This window comes from Manacus vitellinus, unplaced genomic scaffold (genome assembly GCF_001715985.3).
Source record: "Manacus vitellinus isolate BGI_N305 unplaced genomic scaffold, ASM171598v3 scaffold_3_pilon, whole genome shotgun sequence".
Lineage (NCBI taxonomy): Eukaryota > Metazoa > Chordata > Aves > Passeriformes > Pipridae > Manacus > Manacus vitellinus.
The window spans coordinates 15,061,653-15,085,231 of NW_021940535.1; the positions used below are offsets into that span (position 1 = coordinate 15,061,653).

Consider the following 23,579-nt stretch of genomic DNA (forward strand, 5'->3'; position numbering starts at 1 on the left):
GCATCTAAATCTAAATTTATTTAGATTACAGACAAACCACTCAGACGTTGGTTGAATGGGAGACATTCATTAATACGGAAATAACAAGCAGAGTATTCACTAATACGGTAATATTTAGATATTCAGAGGGGGATGCACACGTGCACAGGGAATATCTCTGCATATTACCAGTAGATTTGCATTTACTGTTAGAGTGTGTACCTGTGTATTTCCAGGCTGATGAGCTGTTACACAGGCGTGCACATCAATGCTACTGAAGCTTGCACACTTGCTTTCCCAATCAAACCAAATAATCTGAAAGTGACCCAATTTTCACATAAATTGCATTGATTTGTTGAAGCTGTGTCTCAGTCCAGACTAAGTGGTACCACAAAAAGCATGCACATAGCCTCCTGCTGGTGGTCATATGAATCTCCTTCTCCTCCCAAGGAAGCATGATAGATACAAGGAATTTTTTGTCTCTCACCTTACAAAAGCGCTGTCCTCATTCTGAGCTACAGAAGAATATGATTAAATGATATGTCACTGAAAGAAAGGCTACGTCCATTTTCTACCACAGTAATATTTTCTAAAATCACAGTTTTGTATCATTTCAGAGTGCACTGGGTTTTTCCTGGTGAGTAAAGATGTGCTTACTGAATTTAGAACATAGTTTCTCTCAGTCTGAACTGCAGATTCCCAAGCTGCATAGTTGTGGTCGGATAACTCCTCCACGGGGCATTCAGAGTTTCCTGAGTATGGAGGCAAAAAAAGAATTAATCTGATTCCAGTGTTTAACTCATTTGCAGGACTCAGATTTCCTGTTCTGCAAACATAAAGGGTTTGCAAAGAGCGCGTAAGACCTTCCAAGATGTATAGCTATGTGAGTGCTAAAGATAGGGAGTCCCATTCTTCTCTCTGGCTCAAATTGCCAAAGCTCTGTGGATTTCAGCTGTATTATTACCAATTCAAATGTGTTCCAAGTCAGAGGAAAGTCAAGAACAATGTGTATTTATGAAAAAGGCCAACTCTTGTTTGGCTGAAGTTCATAACCCGAAAAGAACCCAGTAATTCCACTATTCTTCAGCTTAAAAGTTGGCTACATTTTTCACTTTCAGCATCTGTTCTGTGGTGCAAGGCATTAATAGCATGGAGGTGGATATATTTACTGATTGTTTTTATTTTAATTTTCAAAGGCACAGGAATGTTTTAATCTGAGATGAAGTTACAGTGTGAAAAAAAATCAAGTCAATCTAGAAACTAAAGCAGCACTTAAAAAGGGAAGGAAAATACCATGGCCAGGTCTGTTTGGGGTGATAGCTAGAGAATAAACATGATTGTATGTGCCGTAAGATTTTCTAAGCTAACTTTAGTGGTTAAGAAAGATGCTGAGCTAGTTTTTGGGAACAAAGGAACACAGCACTGACCTAATTCCTCTCAATTAGCCAATAGTAAAGTTGCATTCACTTTTAGAGAGAAGAATTACGTTAAGCAGTTCTCAAAACTCCCAGAAATTACTGTTTATAAATTTGGCAGGTGTGGTACAAAAGCTGTGGATGTGCACACCCCATTTCAGGCTGACCTACATGTTTTTAGCAGTAGCACATGCAAGCATGAAAGGACTGCTGGATCTTAATACCCTCAGGATTACTTGATGTTCTTGTTTCAAGAATGGCTCAAGCTAATGCATTCTATATTGGCTTGTGAATGTTCATATAAAAGCAGGAATAGGATCATAGCTCACTTTGCACTGGCTACTGTATAGTTCTCAGGTAGAAGCATGAAATTGTCCCAGCTAGATGAGACTAGGAAGTCCTTCCATTAATGTCATGCATCTTTGATATCACCCCAATCAATCACTCTTTGTGCAAAGCTGCTCACTGCTTTAGACTTGATTGTGTAGGAAGCTCATAGGACAATGTCATCTGCTACTGCAGATTTTCTGAAATTTAAAGTTAGCACTTTGCTAGCACATCTGTGATTTGAATCCTCAATTTACATTGTGTTTCATATGGAAAAACAAAACAAAAAAAAACAACACAAAACTTTCAGGTTTGGAAAGGTACATCTTTGTACGAAATTTTGAAATAAAATCTGATACAAAAAAATAATTTAGCATCTTGTCAATGCTTTTACTTTGTCAATCATTATCCTTTAAGTCATGGAAAAACCTGCACTTATGGGCCAGCTACAGCTGGGAAACTATGATTCCCCATTACAAGAGTGAAAGATAGTTTATGCAAAACAAGAACACAGGTAAGCGGATAAGAGAGGATGAGGAGGGCACAGCTTTGATAAGTGGCATTACATGAAACTTGGTGCTTACGGTTAGTTCTTCTGCAGGACACTTTTGGTATGGTTGACTTGGTAAAAGAAATCAAAGGAGAGAGATACTCGCACCTGTAATTTCCACATCTAAACTGAACCACCTTTCACTTCCTTCCAGCTATAATGTTTTGTTGTCACTTAACACAGGATCAATTCAGGTCAGTATTGGTCAGCCAGTATGTACCGTGCAAAAGTACAGGGAGAGACAGTTAACATTTTAGGAAGATAAGAGGAAGGCTCACTAGAAAGTGCTCCACACACATGCACTAGTTGTGCCAAATGTCTCCGACAACTGTTGCAGCAGCAGCCCACGCCTGGCTGTGCAATTCATTCAGAAACGATGTGGAAGGTGGCCAGCAGCAGCACAGCCATGTTCTTAGCTTATCCTACAATGCTGAGCATGCTGAGGTTTCCAGAGTCACTAAGCCCCTGCTCCAGCAGCAAGAAAATCCAATAGTTTATAAATAGCCAGTACAAATATTAGATTTCATAGAACAGTTTGCTGGGGGTGGGGGATCAGGTAATTAAAAAACAGGATTAAAACAAAGCCTGACATTTTCAATATTGAGCTCTAAAACTCCTAGCATCCTGCTTTGTTTTCAAAAGCAAAGTTAACTCAGTTGAATAAGGCTGTTATCCACCAATATTATACAAAAACTCAACCAACCATTATCCCAAAGTTTGCTTAGCTAAAATTTGCAGACATTTCAATTATGAGTTAATAAATCACTTGTGGGGTTAAGTGTATCATGTGGATAGGCCATATTTCATATTTTGTAAGGATAGAATTTTTATTATTTTCCTGAATTTTTAAACTGCAAAAACCAAATAATTAAAACTTTTCCATAAAAATCTAGATTAAAAAATATTGGGTAGACTGGAAAGTCTTTCCAGTTTAAGGAACAGGCCTTTAGAGTATTGGTATATGATCCAGAAAAAAGGGAAGTAATTTAAAAATAAGAGAAAATGAAGCTGAAAAATGAGCAGACAGAATGGATTTATTTGGTCAGCTGACTCATACCAGAGCAATTCCTAAAACCTACGCAGAAGCCTGGAAAATAAATAAGATTCTTCTGTGGGACTTTCATTTCCTTGGTCCTTGGAGAAAAACTGTCAATTTAACTATACAGCAACCGGCTCTCTGTTCCTCTTCAGGAGCTCTTATGCTTGGCTCTGTTCAGTGGGAAACAGCTTCCTTTTGTCTTTCATCTAGATGGTGATTATTCCCTGTATTTAAGCTTCTGCATGATGGAGAGATGTGAAAAAACCAAAATCACTTTCTGTAATTCCCTTGTCGAGCAAAACACATCAGAGCCTACCAGCACAGTCCTTTTTCAGAACCAGTTCCTTCAGTGTACCCTCTGGATGGCAATTACTGCAGCAGAGTAGTTAAGAAATGGACTTAGACAACTGCCAGTGCTAATTAAATATTCCTTCAATGTTCACATTTTTCACATGGGTCCTGAGGATGTCTAAATGCATTTGACATACAAAAGGAAAACCCAAAGAAGACATGCATCATCTAATACATTTTTAATCCTTATAAATGCATTTGGAATAACAGCAGGATTGAAAACACTTCCTTTGTGAATGTATTTGTTTCAACACTCTCGATGTGCTGCTAGATATTAAAGAAGGTATTACTCTCTGCAAGAACCTACCTTTGCCTGAACTTCCACTTTATGCAATCTTACAGCAGACTAAAACTGGAAATAAAAGACGGGGGAGAGAACCCCAAAATGTCTGTTCTGTGAAGGTAAAAACTGATTGCACAGTTCATCTTCAGGCTGACACAAGCTCAGATGCTCAAATTTATTTAGACAGCAGACTTCTATTGATTTTTCAGGTGATTTAGACTCCTCGGCATCACTAAAAGCTTACATATAAACTAGATTAAGAAGTGTCCTCATGAATGTGTAATTCTGGGTGAAGGACTATTGCAAATCCCAAGAACAGTCGTGGCTACAGATTTTATTAGAACACTGATACATTTTTCATGTGTACTAGGCTTCCTTGCCTACTTGTCTGAGCCAACTCCCATATTACTGAGATTCTCCTTATTAATTTTCCATATTCTGTCTATAACATTTTTCTAGAAAATGCAGGAAAGGAGTATATGGAAAAATCCAAACTGATATATAAAACATATACACAAACACTGCCTTTCCTGTGTCATGTTTGTGTAGTCCCTAGCACAAAGAGACAAACTAATCAATAATTCCTGTGAGATTACCCAGGAACATATAAGTTGGGTCATTTTTAGTAGGAAAACAAACCCAAAAAACCACCTGGACTCTACAAGCCTGTGCAAGCAGGCACTCCATACATACAAATCTGCTCCATACAAAGCAAATCTGCTTTGTCCAAAGGCAAACAAGAAGCACATAGTAAAATAAGCCATGCCAGCTAGGAAAACACTCCATAGCATTAATTCTCCTCAATAAATTAAATTCTTAATAAGCACTTCTGAAAGCGATGGACAACTTAGATGAGCTATATTGGATGTAGGACAGAGGCAGTAATCAAAGCTTCTGCTTCAGGCACCTGTGAGAGAGAAATGCTAAAGAGGCAAGGTGAAAACACACACATGTACAAGAGCCTCACACAACTGTCATGCAGGTGGGAGGTTGTGTGGGTCCTTGTCCCACAAAGTGGACAGCTGTTCATGGGCCCATGAGACCTCATCTCCCAGCTGCCATCACTACCTCTGCAGGCATAATACTGCTGTTCCTCTCTCTCAGCCAAATACTCTCCTGACTACTTCAAATCAGAACAAAAAGAGAGGTCCAAACATGTTTAATGGTTAGGGGATTTTTCCCTTTGTGGGTTTATGGGATGTATTAGCCTCAACAGAATAGTGACGGGACTTGGAGCATCAATCCACCAGAGTTTAACTTTCTTCCAGAGGCAGCACTATGAAACAAAATCAGCCAAAATGGTGTCCAAATGCCATAAAAAAGACGGAGGTGGTTGTATTTAAGCATCGATAAAATGAGTATATTTTACTCAAGTATCCACAAGATACTTCTGCTAGCCAACATGGGTGGGGGTTCAGTTCTGCTTTTTGTTTTTCAAAGAAGATTCCTGGATTTCTATGAGAAAAATTATATTGTGTTACAATTGAGAAAGAACCACTCTTTCCGAGTAAGATTTCTCTCCAGGAAAACATCACAGTTGATACCAACACCTCAGCAGACTTTCTCTCTCTACTGAAGAAGGCCAGCACATAGCAAAAGTTGGCCGACGCCTTTTCACTTTTATTCAAAAGCATCCACAACTGGACTGACATTTTTAACATTCACAGAACACAGGTTACAGTCTATCTTCTCCCGGGCCTTTACATGGGGCAGTTTCCCTGCATTGCAATGCAGAATAAAAGATAGAGGACACTGACGCTATTTTTTAAACATATGCCATGAAAAAGGTTTAGGGAATTTCTTCAGACTTACTCTTTTTATTTCACTGGAGAGCCACCATTCACTACTAATTAAAGCAGCTCTTGAAATAAAACTGCTCTGGATAAACTTCCAGAAGTGGAGGCTAAATTTTTCTTCTGCTTCTTTCTTCAAACCTCTTCTGAGCCCTCACTGTTAATTCAGACACTGGCAGGTAATGCTGTCTTTCAGTCCTGTTATACAACTTGGTTTCCAACATGTGCAAGAACTAACATGTTTCTCCAGATAGACTTGCTTTCCCAGGCCCCTGCCTTCTCAGAAATGTGAGGTACTTTGTGTGGAGTCATCTCAATTTCCTTTGAAACCCCATTTTTCTAAATACTTAGATTTTTTTGGAGATAAGAAAAGTCAGTTGTATATTTATCTTGAACTGTCAAACACACTAAAAAGAGTCTATCTGGGATTCCAGGCACCGTAGCTAAATAATAAAAATACAGTCAGTCTTATGCAAACAAATGTGTACACACCAGCTGCCTCAAAGTCTCGCAGGGCAGAAAACTACTCCTGCCACAGAGTCCCCAGAAAACAAACCAACCAAGGGCTGGTACAGCCCTTCTCACTCTGTAAACACCAGGCTTTGCTTTTAGTCCCTAAAATATTGGACAATCCAAACCACAGTGTTTTAAGTCACCATCTTTTTTGGTATTTCCCCACATACAAGGTACTGAAACTGTTCATTGTTCTGAATCATGACAACACCAAATATAGATTTATCTTTCAATCCTATCTTTAAATCTCTAATTTTAAATCTACAACTTTACAGATTTATATGGATTTATATTTTATATAGATTTTTTATAGATTTACTCCTCCCTAGAAATAGCTATTTGATATCAATCAGTAGGACAAAATATATCTCCTGTCTTTGGTTTCTTTTTCACAGCTTGACTAATGCATCAAATTGCCTATATTTTAACAAGGACCTGCTGTATATCTGAGAAATAAAATGGCGCAGTCCTTAGTAGAAGTTCACATTCTTCAGCTTGCCATCTTTTACTCATTTGAAAAAAACATTTTTTATCACCATGTGTCAATAAAAACTAAGAGCCAATAAAACAGCCTAGCTTACATTGTGGGGCACTGTTAAACAGAAATACATGGATGACATCCAATTTCTTTCAGGCACAGTGAGTGTAATGCAGTAGAAGTCAAAAGAACCTCATTTACCAGCAATGATTTTTTTTCTTATAAAAAACACCAAAACTATGCTTGATATTGTAGAAAAACAAAGGTTTAAACAGCCAGCATTCCTTTAAAAGAGAATCTTTAAATATGGTGATTGTTTATTACTTAATTTGCCTCTTTTTTGTAATTACCTGTTTGTTTTTACTGTTTGAGATTCTAGGACAGCATCATTTCTACAGAGACTAAATCAGGCAATATTAAGATCTTTTTGGGATTCTTGGGCAAGGTATTTTTAAAGTACAAAGCAACAGCCATTTCTGGCGGCTGACACAGTCTAGAGCACAAAGACAAATTATTATGCCATCAGAAAGGTAACAGCTGAACCACACAATGGTCATTTACTGTCTCCCCATCAGCCCCTTTGCCTGGGAAAAAAGGATAATTCTAGGACCAGAGTAATTGAGCTCACTGCACTTGCTATGGCTTCTCTTGCCCCTCTGAACAGATGCCAGTCACCTTCAGATAACCCTTAGAAACTATTCTTTCAGCAACCTGCTACACTTCCATTTATGTCCTCAAAATAATTAAACAAACCAAGGAGAAACCAAACCAAGGCAGATCAAAGAAATTTTCCTTATGTTCAGTCAGTCACTCCTTCAGAGAAGCCCACAAGACACATAAGAAAAGAGCACCTTTTCCAAAGCAAAGAAACCAAATGAAGACAACTCTGAGGTAAAGAAAAGGCAACTCTTTCACCCATCAGTTAGCACAAAGGCATTTCCAGTGCTCTTCCACTCTGGTGCCCTCTATCTTACAATACTCTCCAGAGAGAGGAGCAGAGAGAGTGTGCCAGAGCAGAGCCCATTACATGAGACACAGCTCTCAAGAACACAGACAAACCATAGGATGAATAAGGCACTGGAACTAAAGGATGAAAAAATCACTGGAATAAGCAATCCAAAACCTTAAGAAAAACAGGAGCAAAACAAACTCTTGGAAATTTAACGCAACAGCTCAAATAATCCTGCAATAACACAGTTGTTCTTACCTTTGCCATCTGTGCCTGCACGCCATTTGCTTTGAGAGATGCTACTGCTTTCTGTGCTGCTGCTGGACTGTCAAAATCTACAAAACCATAACCTGAAAAATAAATGGATAAACAGAGATCTTCAGTATCATCCATGTGTACGTGAACAGATAAAGATTTTATTTTTAAAAAGAAGGAAACCCTTTCCATTCTCTCATACTGTCTCCTAGTCTTCCAGTAGCACTGCCACCACACTTCTATTTCACACATCTTTTCTCCTGAAGCTAGTGGGATTTAAGGGAATGCAGTTACCTGAAGATTCAAAGTGCACAAAGGTATGCAGCAGAGGAGGAGAGAAGGTTGGATCTGTCCTAACAAATAAATGGTCCCTGGCAGCAGACGAGTACAGACATTTGTGGGGCTCTCTGGTGCTCTGGAGTCCTGCCCCATCTCTTCCATAAGAGGAGGTAGCAGTATGGCTCTTCCTGGGACACAAAGCTAGAGAAAATAATGCCCTTTTCCTGTCCCTTTAACCTATACAAGGAGTAAGCTTCAGAAGAGGAGGCCAGCAAGTCTCTGCAGTGGGCTGGGGCCATCTGTGCAGAGACAGGGAGAGCAGCCTTCTAGCAGGTGGGACCAATTCAGGGAGAAATTGCAATGTGTGCTCTACAACCAACTGCTAGATAGCTCTAGAGGATGGTAAGACAGTAAAGTCACAGCTTTGGTTAAACCACATCCCTTTCATCTCACTGCTCTCTGGGCTGGAACAAGGGGCAAATCCCTGCCAGGAACTGCTTTAGGGTATCATCTGAACAGCAGCTTAGTGAGGTTAGATCTGAGGGATTGATAAGGGATAATCATCTGCTTTTAAGTGGCTTTCTTACTCCCAGTATTTGCATTAGTTTAGTATATTAATCAGCCAGTCACTTCCTATCTTCTCTTCTTCCTTCATTTTTTTCTTCCTTTAACCAGCATGACTGATATGTTCGAGGAACACCAGTGCTGTTAAGCTGGATAGCAACAACTCTGAAAGTATTTTTATTTTCCTAAAGACATAAAGTAGGGCTAGGAGGACAAAGAATGGACTTTTCAAAACTTCTAGAGCACTGAGCTATCCCTCATTTTCAACAGCATTCAAATGTCTTGCTCACAAAGATTTCAATTGAATTAGGAAGATTTAAAAATCTCACCAAGCACCAATTTAGGCAGCTGCATGTATTTCACAATCCATACAGGGAAACCCTCAACCTACATCCTTACAAGCAATTACAGTGCAGGTACGCATGTGCTGCTCAGACAAGCTGTGGCCAGGGGCCACATCTTTGGCATCTCCCTGGAAAGCCATATGGATGAAACTGAACTGCCTGAAAGCTTTAATAATATTAGCACAAGCGTATTTATAGCACAGCAGCTTCTTTGCAGACATCTCCATTTACTAGGTCAATACACATCACACAAGAGGCAACCACAGATATGATTTCCTGCTGTATCCATATGTATTTCTTTCCCCAGCTTTTCTTCGTACTTCTGGGAGGCCTCATCGCCTTCCTCTCCACACCAAATCTAGGTAACAAGAGTTTGTGCTTGTGATCGCCTTGCCCCTCAAGTTGCAAACATCTCTTTATTAATATTTTGGTATGCATGCATTACTAAATGCAGGAGTTAGTCCAATGATAAAAGAATTTTGTGTACACAGATTTCTTTTTGTTTTCTTGGCTTAAGTCTCACTCACACAGTTTTCAGAAAATGAAATGAAAGAAGAAAAAAGAAACAGAAAAAATTGTTAAAGAAACTGCTGACTTCAAGAGTGTGAAAAGCACTATTTTGGTAGCCAAGTCAATATCTCAACCTTTCCATTCTTTTCTTCTCTCAGTTTTCTGGTTTTGTTTGTTTGTTTGTTTGGAGTGTTTTGTTTGGTTGGTTTTTGTTGTTGTTGTTGGTGGTGGTTTGGTTTGTTTTTTTTGGGGGGGTGTTTGGTTTTCGTTTTGTTTGTTTTGTTGGGGGTTTTTTGGGTTTTTTTGTTTGTTTGTTTGTGGAGAATTTTTTTGGCAGGGCATTACTACAAATGGAGGGAAATCCTAGAACAACTCTACACCAGGACAGCAGATCTAACGAACACCACCATAAAGATGCACATTAGAGTTTGGTCAACTTGGGGATGTGAAGATTCCCCCATTTGATTTTCCCTTTTTACTGCTACTGAAACTGCCATTTTTAAATCAGCTTGTTCTACATTGTATTTTCCACTGCAGTGCTATCCAAGCTCTCTCCTCACTGCAGAGCAGCAGTAAAGCTGATGGCACTCTGAACCAAAAAAACATGCTACGAGAGAGCAAGAGTCCTCTCTGGATTTCTCCCATGCCTCTGCCCTTTGAGAGAGCAGCTTCTGGGAGGAAGGTAGAGATACAATTAGATGCAGCTTCCATCTTCCTAGTTGAGAGATCCTGACAAGGAGCCAGAGCTGCCAAGTGGGAAATCTAAAATGCCTTGAGAAGGCATGAGATGGCTTGGATCAAACACAGAGCAAATTACTTTTTAGGATAGCAAGATTCTCTTCTCAGAGACTAAATTTGTTTTTATTTCTCATCATTTCTATGCCCAACAACTATGAGGTGAAAGTACAAAAGTAAGTTTTAATATTGGCATTAAAAACAGATAATAGAGTTAGATTTTTATATTTAGCATCACTAGTGTACAGTGCAGGCTTCATGTACAAAGTAATAGAAAGGAAATTACTTTTTATATGACTTTCTAGACAGCACAGTAAGTATTCACATCTCAGTTAGTGCTGCTTGTAAATATAAACCAGCATGTGTAAGAATATTCTGGCGTTGCATTATACATATCAGGTATATCTAACATTCCCAAATCTTCTTTCAGGAAGCCTAGCCATGATGATGATATCTAACACAGTAAATTATTGAATGTTAACATCAGTCCAGGATTTCTAAAACCATGAATATCCTCTAAACACTTTTTCAGTGGGCACAAGGGGCTATATAACCATATCAGAGGTCCAATGCGAGTCTTGAGACAAAACCCCCATATCTTTAGCTGCCCATTATGCATTCTAGTATTACTACTCACAGTCTCACTGCAAAGCTGCTCTTTTTCCTTCTCTTAAGCTCATTTCCATTCCAAGTAACTTTTTCTGGTCCTCCCCCCTCCTGACACATCTCTCCACCACACACAGAACATCAGGACAAAATCACTCCATGGCTGAAAACTCGTCCAAAGAACATCAATCTGCTGCAAGAGAAGCCAAGTTCCCAGGCTGTTTCAGCATTCAAGTATCCTTACAAGAACCCTGCAATGCTATATAACAGAAAACCAGGCATGCTGCCTTTTTGTACAGTTTCTGTTCTTCCACGTAGATGTTTATAGCCTGTTGGTGACCTACACTAACATATTTCATTTGTTTATAATCTCACTTCATTTTTTGGTCTCAGGCTTTAACAAAGTAGTGGCAGTTTTTCTGTTCGGGTTTCAGGGTTTTTGTTTGTTTGGGGTTTTTTTTGTTTTCTTTCATATAGTTGTCTGGGTAGATCAAGTTCAGTCCCCACAAAATCTAAAGCTGGTTCTTGGAACATCCCCTCCAGTGTTTCACATAGTGTAAATGAACCACAAAACTCTATGTGCTGAGAGTCCTTCCCTCTCGTCCAGGCTATGGCTGGAGTGGTTGTAGGCTGTGCTCCCCACCAGCAGAACTGGGCTGCTGTGGCTGCTCCTGGCAGATGCAGTGTGGCTCAGTTTTGGCTGCTCCAGCATTCATCCCTACTCAGATAACTGTTCCCTGGCTCCTCCTGGGAAAAGGTACGAAAGTAGTTGGAATCATCCCCCAGGAGGAATTCAGATCAGAGTCTGCCAATCAGACACTGCTCCTCTAAGAAAACGTCTATATTTCTTTTCCTCCTTTAAAAACAAGTGCAAGCCCCACCAGCCCCTCCTTCTGCTAGCCTCAAATTCCACAGCCTTTTTTTGTTCCGCCCCCCACTCCTGCATTTTTACTGTGTGTTCACTGCCTTGTAAACATTCTGGTCAATGGATTCTACATTTTTTCCCTTCAGTTTTTATGCAGAACATCATGAAAAACAAACTCGGTTTCTAAACTGGGACCTTCAGACTCTGCTCACAAGAATCCATCACCACCACAGGAAACCAAAACCAAAACCATCTCCCCTTTTTTTCCTGAAGCATTCTGCCATTTTCCTTTAAGAACTCCAAACACAAATTGGGAAAACTGTGTTATCCCCTGCTGCTTTGAGAGATGGGAATTGAACTTATCACTAACGTGAGCTCCTCAGCTCAAGTGTACTTACACTGAGGGTGACTTCAGAACTCCAATGCTATAACAAGTATTCCAGGATCCCAAGTGTTTTTTTGTAGAATGACATATTACCAGTTCACACACGCAAGCCCACACTCAAAGAAACCCAGGACAAGACTATCTAGATTAATTGTTGAACCTTTCCTTTAAGAAATACAATGCCTGTAATTTTGTATTGGCCTGATGCCATTAGGGCTAAATAATTAAATTTAAGGAATAAAAGCAGTGGGTTTTTTACCTCTAGGGGAAAGAAAACAGTTAAGCATCAGCAAACTCAAGTTTATAGCTAGCTGCAATAAGTGCTACCCAAATACAACAGCAAACACTAAACGTCTCCATCTCCTACAACCTAAACAGCTGGGGGCCTCCTGCTCTCAGTTTCTCAGTTCCATAATTAAGTTTGGCAGCAGGTTCAAATGATTTAAAACTGAATGTCACTATTTCCTCAACAAATCCCTCATCCTTGTTTTTTCTTACTTGTCAGGAGAAGACCAGCAGAACAGCAATTAGTGGTAAGCAGTGCAGTGAAAAAGAACCAAGTATACACTAATTAGGTCACTCGCCAAACACGTTCATTTCATTGGCAGATTTAATCAATGTTTTCCTGAAATGTCTTAAATCTCCTATGCTAATTTAAAGTTTTGTTATTGTTGTTACTTTAAACACAGATGGGATGCCTGGAGATTTTCAATTGCTTTCTGCAAATCCATTTCAAAATAACAACCCCTCATATAGTATATCATCAAAATTTCGGCACAGTTTTTAGGAAATGGCCTCTAATTTTATGCCAACATTTTTGTGCCTGCAAATACCTATAGGTGCAATTTTGTGGATTTAAGTAATTGCAGGTGTGTAAAGCTCTTAGATATCAAACTCTGAATTGCCCTGACTGATCAAGTACTTAGGGATAATGCCAAATAATTTAAGGGACTACCTGCCACTTGTGGTTCCCACAATTATTGTGAAGTGCTAGACGGTGGTATATAGAAAAGGCAAGCTCCCACTGGCACACATGGACTTTACACTTCACCTCCGGGGAGCTCCGCTTGTGTAGTGACAGGAGGGAGGGCCTTGCTGCCTTTTTGGAGAATTGAGGCAGCTCTTCCACCGCTGCTGAAAGTGGCATTAGTTACTCAAAGTGAACGGAAAGAGAGGTTTCAGGGTATCCTGGAAGCTTGGTCCCCCAATTTGTACTTAGAGCTAGCACACCAAGGCTAGCTTTTTTGGACGGAAGACACTCCCTCAGCAGTCATCATTGCTGACGCCATCGGAAAGGGAGCTGTCACGGCTGCTGAACTAATCTGCACCCACATCAGCCTGCTCTGTCCTCCTTCCTGTCCTGACCACATGCTCTCAGGTCCTCACAGCGGCTCCCTCCTTCCTGCTGGTGCTGCCCACGGAACCAGCTTGCCCACAGCCCCATCAACGCGTGTGAAAGGGCAACATGCAGCCAGCCACAACTCTGCACCCACCTCGTGACCCAGGTCAAAATAAAACAAAAGAAAAGATGAAGAGCATAAGAAGTGTGGTTTCCCAGAAGCGAGGACTGGAGCGCCTTGGCATGATGCAGAGCTGGAGCTCTGAAAAGACAGTAACCTCCAGAGGGGGGCTGAAAAAGGAGGAGCCATAACAAAGGAGGGAAGATAAGCTGGGGATGATGAGCTCTCAGATTCACCCTGACACAGGGCCAAACATCACATTTGACCTCTGGTTAAGTGTTGCTTTAAATCACTTGAATTCAAGACAACTAGTACACTCCATTTTCCAGGTCCCCCCCACAAACACAGACAGGAGACCTGACCCATTCCGCCAGGACACTGGTATGGAGTCTGTGCATTAGTTCAAGTAGCATGCATGAGTAACCTATCTTGGTATATATAAAAAAGTACCTAAATATACTGATGGGGAGCTCACACATTCTGAGGAGTTCTTCTGGTTCCACTGACATCAACAAACTCACTGCATCAAAAGTGTTAGTACTTTGTTTCTTTAACATCTTTGCACCCTGCCTGACAGATGGAAAAGGCCGACTGACTGCTGTCCCACGCAACCTTCAGTCCTGCCAATCCTCCTCTACTAGGGACTGATGTCGGAACTTAGGAGAAGCTACAGAAAAGGAGGGGTTTCAGCTCTAATATCTTCCCATCTTGTAGAGTTTGACTTTGTCACAATGACTCCTTTTGGCAGCAAGATTTGTGTAAATTTTGCATAATATTACATAATAGTGGAGATATTTCTTTTTAAAGATAAACCCAAAATTGCTCATGCGTAATTACAACAATTCCATTATACCTAAACTTTTTTCTAGGTCTGATGTACCAGACCACTTGGAACTCTGCTTCCCACCAGGGTACAATGCCTTTTTAATGTAAGTTCCCAGTCCTGGTTTCTGACCATCTAGAATTTAATATGTCAGATCTGAAATCCAGAACAGACAAGACAGAGCATATAATACAGGTTGGGTCTTCAAGAGGTGTACGGATTGTTTGGACAAAAAGGAGTTACTTTAAGTAAGTGCTTTCTTTTTTTCATCAATGTTTCTGTTAATGTTCCAGAGATTGGAAATTGAAAACCACCCCCAAGAGGAGATGTGGTGAGGGAGAGGAATACCAGCCTAGTGAGGAGGCAGCAGTCAAAACTACTTGCTGAAAAACCATGAAATAAAATATATTCATGACAAATATCTTACTTTAACTTTATGCTGTTACCTCCATACATATCTATATATGCACACATTTGAAGATACGAGCACAAAGGTTTTACACAAACATTAGTAAATATACACAACTAAGCAAATATATAATAATCAGTGAGTTGTGTCTCCTACATGTATAGATAAAATCACTTGGATTTCATGAAAACCTAAATTAATTTGAGTTGTAAAGTTCACTTTTGCCCAGCATTTATTTAGAGTGTCTCTTAAAAGACAGTATTCATTCTGACTATTAGGTAGTCCACAAAAAGTGATTATCCAGTAATTTACTATGCAATTTTCAGACATTGTTTTATGCTCAGATAAAGAATCAAATTAAAGTCTTATAAGCCTTGGAAAATTAGAGTTAGCAAGCAAAAGAGGTTGAATCACCCTTGAACACAAAATTACTGAAAACAGCCTTTTCTTTCTTTGTTCAAATTGTGCTAAAATATTCCTACAGCTCCTAATGCTCAGAGTAATAGTAAAATAGTCTACACTATTATTATTTTTAAACCTCTACTGTATAAAACTGTTCTTGGTGGCTCGAAAGTGGTGAATCATCATCTTTTAATTAAAACAGCTAATATATAGTTAGAAAAATAATTGGAAATGGAGAGTCTTAAATGTAAGAAAGAAAAGATAGTCCCTTCATATCAGATCACTCCCCAGAGACGCACCTACGTTGTTAAGCATGCATATATAGCTGACTTTTTGTTGTTTGCTTTAGCTTGATATGGAAATACAGCACAAAACTGTCACTTTGATAATGTTCCTGCAGTGATTTCTTTTACCTCTTGCATTATTTGAATCCCCTTTTTAACAAAAGGGAGAAAAACAACACTGTAGGTAACTAACGAACAATTTTTAGACATCTGTTTGCAAACATATTCTTAATTTGAACATCCAATTACTTTGATTTAAACAGTGTATATGAATACAGGTTATTATTAACTGCATGAGTATTTAATGATAATATTTCCGTGCAAAACTGAAGAATGGAATTTGTGATGATCTGTTCATGTATTTTAAAATGTTACTAAATTGAAACATTTTTGCAATCTCCAATAGGTAAAGGTAATAGTACAATAAAACCTATAAAACTTTGTTATGTGGGAAAGAAGTATTTATACAATAAATAAGTAACTATATGTACCTGCATATTCATGTCGATTTTTCTGAAAGCTAATGCTTCCAAAAACAGTCTCTGAAAGAACAGAAGCAGACCTCAAAACTGACAAAAGCTCTCTGTGAAATATGGTTGCAATAACAACAGTGAGGGGGTGAGGGATAAGTAGTTACAAATTTAGCAAATATACCTTTCAAGAAAATGATATTGCTCTTGACTACTCTCTCTCAACATTTACATTGCATTTCTGGCAATTCAGAATCACAAAGACTGGCAAACTGGAGAAGATTCTAGAAAGAGCACAAACATAGTCATAAAAATCCAGATTTTGCAAATGGCAGAACTCTATTTGTTTATCCCTAACAATATGCCAAGTGTTTGGGGCCTTAAAAGTGAACCTACATGTGAGGGAATACTCATGGGCCACCCTAAATGCACATGACCAGCACAGAGAGACCTAAGACTTCATGAGGACCTGTCAAAGAATGAAAATGTTGGTGAAAATAAACCAAAAGGGAAGTTGAGAAATATTTCCTGGTATTTCTTAAGAGCCTGGACTTGGATTAATTATACAAAGCCAATGATGGAAAATTCATTGCTCAAGTTACTAAATATGGATTGAATAAAGAAGAGAACATATTGTAAATCTTGCAGTGGCAGAAGGACAAGAGATAAACACACTTTTCCATCTTCAACTTTTGAAGCGAATCTCTCTGCAAGTCCCATTGATTCACTGTCGAAATCCAAAATAAAGATTAACTCTATTTTTCAATACAGGGATAGCTCACATCTACAGTTTCCATATAAACTAATGTATGATTTCACATTATGGTTATTTACTACCATAACATTTTTTATCAATATATTAGCTGTATAATGTAATCATTAAGATTATTTTCACTAGACTTGTTTACCATAAAACATTCATTGTGGCTCTGCAGCTGAGCTAAATTTCACACTTGAAACAGTGATTGAATAAAGCAGAATGTTCTCCCAAAAAACAAGTACTCCAAAAGCAGCGCTTAGTTACATATTTACATAAAAGGGAGGGAAGGATACAATAGCTGTTTCTTTCCTTAAGTGAAGAAATACTCCATTACTCAGAAGTGAGGATATTTTGCAATATCCAGTACAAAATAGCCAGAACTTGCAATTTCAGATTTAGATCACCTACTTTGAGATACAGAGTTATGGAATCGATTAATAGCTTCACTGAAAAACTTGAAAGGAACCCTTGCACCCAAGACTGAAAAAGGGTTCACTTTTTAAACACTATTTTTCATAGTCACTTTTCTCTCTCATTACAGGAACATCCAGATGCTGAAGTTTCAAAATACCACAAGAAAGACTATTTTCTTGGTATTTCCAGCCCGGCAGGAAACACTGACACTCTCATGAGAAAGTCTGCTCTTCTGAGGTTTCATGCTCAGTTATGCAGACTCCAGAGCTTTACTTAGCCTGGATAATGTTTGGGTAAGATATGAAACCAAATCTCTTGAGATTTGTCCATCACTTATTTTAGAGCTGAGCGACTTGAGTGAAAAACCTGGTGTACAGAAACAGTTTAGAAAAAAATCCTTCAGCCATTACCTCTGCAAGTTCCCAGCGCCTGTATCAGACAACCAATTTTCTCTTCTAAACACTGTACCTCAGTTTACCCGAAACTAAGCAAGTTATCCTCCAGCTGTTCACCAAAAGGACATATAACCTAAGAAACTATGAGACTAACTCCAGTGCTCCCATGGACTAGTTAGAAATGACTGTTAATACTGTCATGCATCTTTTAGGTTTGGTATCTGGCATGGCACTCCAGAAGGCATTTATGGACAGACAAAACAGGGAATCAATGGGTGCTTTCCTTCCAGTGTACAGTACCTATGGAAGACAGTAATGAAATACTGGAAGGTGGAAAATGAAATCTCTCAGCAGTCAACTCTTCCAGCATTCATTTTAAACAATGATACTATTCTAGGAGGCAAAGGAGGATGTTCTGTATCACCCAGGGCTCTTTGTAAGAAATGAAATATTCCATTCTCTTCCTCCCAGCACTGGATTGCTCAGCAATCTTAACATTAAGTAACCACAAATACTTATGAGTAGGAAGAAACAATCTGACAAGAGAAGATGCATTTGGTGATCACACAGTCATTACTGTACTTTATTAAAAATAATTTTCTTTTCAGTATGTTTTGACAAGAAAATAGAAAGCATCTTGTGCAGGCTTCAGGAAATATTAAAATAACCCAAGGTGATGAGCATGTTATTATCCAGTCTGTTTCAGAGGGAGGATGTTCAAGTACTGAAATGGTTTTCATTTCCAATACACATTCATTTTCGAGACATTGCACTTGAAGAATTGGACTGTATATTTGTCATACAGTAAGCAGTGATAAAGAGCACAGCAATTTATGTTCTTTATGCAAACCGCTTGTAATTCAGAAAACAACTAGAGTTTCTAAAAGGCATAAAAGTGATAGCACTTTTCCAAGAAAGTGAAATGCTTTTTTCATGCCAGTTGGCCAATTCTGGCACATCAACCTTTGCTATGATAAACATTTTGGATAACATGCAAAGAGCTCCTATTTCAACCGATCAACACTCATGATATCTTGGAGCTTTAGGCAGAGATGAGCAATACCTTCTGAATATTTCATGATTCTGATACTAAGAAAAGGATCCTGATACCACCATCACCATAATGTTAAAATACTGATGATCCTTGAGCAAGAGGTCAATGTGCTTTCACAACCAGCATTATACCTGTGCTAGGGAGGGGAAGCACAGCAGAGATGGGCAGTACAGAGCAGGATAAGTCACAATACACAGGTCAGAACAAAATCTATGTTAAAGACACTGCGTACATTTACTGTCCAATGATTTTGGACTTACACAGTATTTCAGACGATCAGAATTTAAGTATCCTTATAGTTTTATAGCTATATAGCCCAGGATGTTTGTTTTTTTTGTGGTTAAATACTAGTTGCACCTTCTGAGCCTTTTGTCATACCATACTTATCTCCAGCCTTAAGTTCAAAAATGGTATTATTTTTTCAGATTCAAGATAGTTCTACAATCTAGGTAAGTGGAAGACACAGATAAAGTGGGTGAAATGCTGGCTTTTAATCAAATCTGAATTTCTGAACTAGTAGAAGTTACCCATAATTATAGATCACATATCTCTAATACAAGAAAAAGAATAAAGTGAATAATATATTTGAATCTTAAGCAAACATTTTCCTTTCTACTTTGAATTTAAGGTAACTAGTGTCAGCTTGCATTGAACATCACCTGCTGGTACAGTATGTGGGGGTCACAGACCACAAAGGTCTAATGAAGATGCCATCCAGAGCCCATATTGAAGCCAGTTGGATGATGACTGTGAGGCATCAGGAGGTCAAACCAGCAGGAGCACAATCCCCTGTGTACAAATGCCAATGTGTAGGAAGCTTCTTGCACACTGAAATTCACGTCCACAAGCTTTCACAGAGCTTGTAGAGAAAAAATGCAAAAATATGGGACTGCAAGTGGCATCCCAGGTCTTTCTGGAGTGTGGATGATGAAAACTCTACACTAGGTGATCACATGGGGTTATACCAGTGAATTACATAATTCTTTTAATATTATCCTTTTCCTACTGGAATGATCTCACCTGATAAATCTTTGTACCATATTTGTTGCCTTCACAACAGTGCCCATTATTGGTTTGGGCATTTACAAGATCATCTCATACTTTGCCTCCAGATAAGCTTCCAACTTTTCATGCAGAGTTTCTCCTACTTCCTAAATACATGATTTTACTCTTGGATTTGTTCTCTGTTTCTCACAATCCAGTCTTCATGATCATCTAATTATTTATCTGTGTAATTGCATAATGCTTCCCAACTTTGTGTAACAAGTAGGTATTGAGAGAGTTTTGGGAGCAATATCATTAATGAAGAAATGGGAAATCTAGTATATGCCTTAGAAGTAGAGGGGAAGGTGGGTGTTGCCAATGATGCTGATTGGTATGTCCAATCCTGTATTCAGATCATAAGAATAACAAGGAGCTACATCAGTGGTGACTGCCTTCAGTAGCTCTTCCTAAATTTTCAGGCATCCTCTGAACATAAAACTATCTTATTTAGGATCCCTGGATACCTTTAAGGATTTAACTAAAAAGCAAACTCATTGATATATATTGCCAGTAAAAGGCCAAATATACAATGGAAGACAACTTTCACCCCGCAAATCCAGTTTAAGGTATGCATTTAATAATAATTCCTATTAATAATAGAAGATAAATGTGAGGATGGGGGATTTTATGTGCTAAAACATTCTTTTTAAAAATGAAAGTGGAGGTAATTCAGATACAACCATATTTTGATATTAATTAGTGATATTTTATTATTAAAAATATCACAATTTTTATAAATTACACAGAAAATTACTGAGAGATGCCCAGGTCTGTAGTAGGATCTCAGTTTGCAGAGATCAGTTATGCATCAGCTTAGAACATCAAATAAACAAAAAATGAAAGAGGAAGCAGCGAGGAGTTCTGCTGGAACACGCAAACCCAGCAAATACATTTTGTCCTGGAAGCCAAACTGCACATAAAGAGCAAGAGACATTTGAAATGCCCAGAAGGGCATCGATGCACCAGATCAAAGAAATAAAGAGCCAGCAATCTAAAATTAGTTTTCAGCCTTTCAAGAAATGGTGCTGTATCTCAGACACTTGCACGTGTAGGTTCTTGGTCAGTCGCTTGGCCCACGTTCGCTACAACAGGCGAGACAGAACAGTCGAAGGCACTGCAGCGCTCCTCTCACACAGACTCCAAATACATGTTGGTGTAGTCAATGCAGAGATGTGTAAATGTTTTGAGACTGAATGTCTGCTTCCTGTCAACAGCAAGAATTAGCCAGACAAATATCCGGCAGGCACGGTTGTGCTTTCTTAAGAGTATAAATGCACTACAAATTTTGCAGGCTGCTTGCTTTGTCACTGGCCTGTTGCTCTCAAAGCCTTTTTTGTGACCAAATGCAAAGGAAAGTAACTTCCCACACCATGACTAGACACTGAAAGCAGTGAGGTGTGGAGGAAGATGATGAGGTACTAGCTGGTTGAAAAAATTAACAGAGAGTTGTTACTCAGGGCCCATGATCAAAAGAGTGTCCACAAAAAGCAACTCATCTCATTTCCACTACACAGAGGTGGCACCCTTGGCAGCAGCTTGCTAATCTACCCTTATACCTTTCTAGTATTAATTATACTGCAGAATGCCATTTTGTATTTCTAGGGAAAGACCTGGAAATCTTTCTTCCAGAGGTGACACAGGCAGGTGGTGCATCAATCAGGAGATGGCATACCCATGTATTTCTGCATATAATGCAATCAGAAGTTCCTGTACTGGGTATTTCTATTACATTGAGATGATATTGTGTTATATGACCCTGAGAACAGGTATATTTTTTACTGTTAAAGGGCAAGGGTGGGGGGTACAGCTCCCTGTATGTGGCTGGAAAAGGATAAAACAGTCCTTATGTTCATAACCCTCTGGGAGGGGGTTGTCTAATTCAAGCAATCACTCCCCAGAGGTGCAGATTCCCTCACATGCCAGGCTTGGAACCTTTGAAGGAAATGGGGATTGCCACTGTCATATCTAGTCACAGGGCACAACAGCCTCACCCTCCCTAGAGCTCTCTGCTGCACTGGAAGACAACATGAGGTTGCAGCAACAGACAGGGAGGACATCTGGAAAATCTCCCTAGCCTTCTAGCAACCATACCATTCTGTCCTTTCATTTTATTACTGTTTTTTTTCTTTTTCTCTCCCCAGATGGCTGCGTGTGAAAAAGAAGTAGCCTTTCTTTGCCTTTATCTAGAAACAAGCAGATGGAGTAGATGAAGGACCTCATGTAAAATATGACAGTGTGATATGATGGGAGACAGGCTATGGTGCTAGGCAGCCTTTCCCTCCCTTAGTCTACACTGCAATTACATTTAATTAGCATGCCCATTTCACTTTCCTATTAGGAATTTTGTCAATTAGGAAATCTGCACTTATTGCATCAAGGCATTGTTGTCCCAGATAATGAAAACTAAATTTTTTTTTAAAAAAAGTCTAGCAAATCCTGTAATTCCAATCCTGATGCATGCATGTGGCACAAGTGCATTGCACTTGTTTAATGGGCTAAGCAACAGAATCAAGTTTCCCTCAGGAAAGTCAAAATTTCAGTGTATGCAAGGAAAATTGAGAAAAAGTCAACTTCCAACCAAAAAATAAACTCTACATTTAATAGCTTAAAATGAAGCCACTGAAGACTAAACATCTGGGTTTTTTGGATATTATCCCAGATACTGCGTGTAGCACCAAAGTTCTTCATCACAGTATCCTCTTAAGAATTTGAATAAAATCATTTCCTCAATATATGTTGTTTCTCTGTGGAACATCAAAAAACATGTATGTGGCAGTAAGATTTTGGGGAAAGGTTTTTCTTTAATACATGTGTGGAGATCATGCAGAACCACAGCACTTTGATTTTCTTTGGGTTCTCTGGGACTCTACATAATACTATATATACATAATACAGTATACATAATACATAATACTGTAATACATAACATTATAATACACAATCACCATTATTCAGCAGTGCCAACAGCAACAACCAGTGCGGACCACAAAAGAAGCCAGTTAGAGGGGGATTATCAGAAACGTTCCAATAAATCAGCAGCATTTCTAGAACTGCCACTGGAAGTCAGTGGATTTTTCTGCTCTTGAAATGCAACAGGCACACCCACAGCACATTTCACCAGCATCCATTAGAGACCTTCCCACCAGCACTGAACAAAGCTGTATGCCCACCTGGCAGAGAGCAGTGCATTAACAGTGTGGTCCTTCCAGGATATTTAGGCCTGTTTCTCAAGTATAAAAAGGTCTAGCAGAGCACCACTGTGTCATTGTTTCAGTGCTAGTTTGGACAGGCCTACTCAGTTCGGTACAGCACTGCACTGTCTGTTCCGAGATGCTCAGACGCTTTTGAAAACCCCAGTTCCTGCACAACTTGTTTTGAGATCTTCACTGGTCCCATCTTCCAGTCAATAGCAGGCATGTTTGGATTCAGCCTGAATTTACTGGGACTGCTGCACAAAATTCTGTAGCTGGTTCTGTGTAGGTCAGATTGATCAGTGCATACATTTAAACTCTGAGAACTTCTGAGAAAGAACGTATGGAACACGGCCACTGGAAAGTAACTGAACCAGCACAACATTTCATAAGCCAGAGGCACAGGGATTGTAACTACAGCCAAACTACACAGTGCAAGAGAGCCACACAAAAGACAAAAAGCACTGGATAAGGCTGCAACAGAATTAGCCTTAATAGACAATGCCTCCCTAGAGCTTTTATGCTCACGGCCAAGCAAAACGGTTCTGCACAGGAAGACAAGAACTGCAGACTTCTGGCATGGGTCTTGAGACATAAACAGTATGAGAGACTTGTTCCCATAGCAGAACAAAGAGGTGAAGCAGACCCCCTTG

At 39.2% G+C, this 23,579-nt stretch overlaps 1 protein-coding gene across 6 annotated transcripts in view; it reads right to left on the bottom strand.

Annotated features, from left to right (window-relative positions):
* Window positions 1-23,579, bottom strand: part of RBMS3 (RNA binding motif single stranded interacting protein 3) — a 598,526-nt gene that overhangs the window by 252,563 nt on the left and 322,384 nt on the right. For all 6 annotated transcript variants that reach the window (XM_018075572.1, XM_018075575.2, XM_018075573.2 and 3 more), the window contains one exon: window positions 7,936-8,027. In XM_018075572.1, coding sequence (XP_017931061.1) covers window positions 7,936-8,027 — 92 coding nt within the window. The remainder of the gene's footprint in view (window positions 1-7,935; window positions 8,028-23,579) is intronic.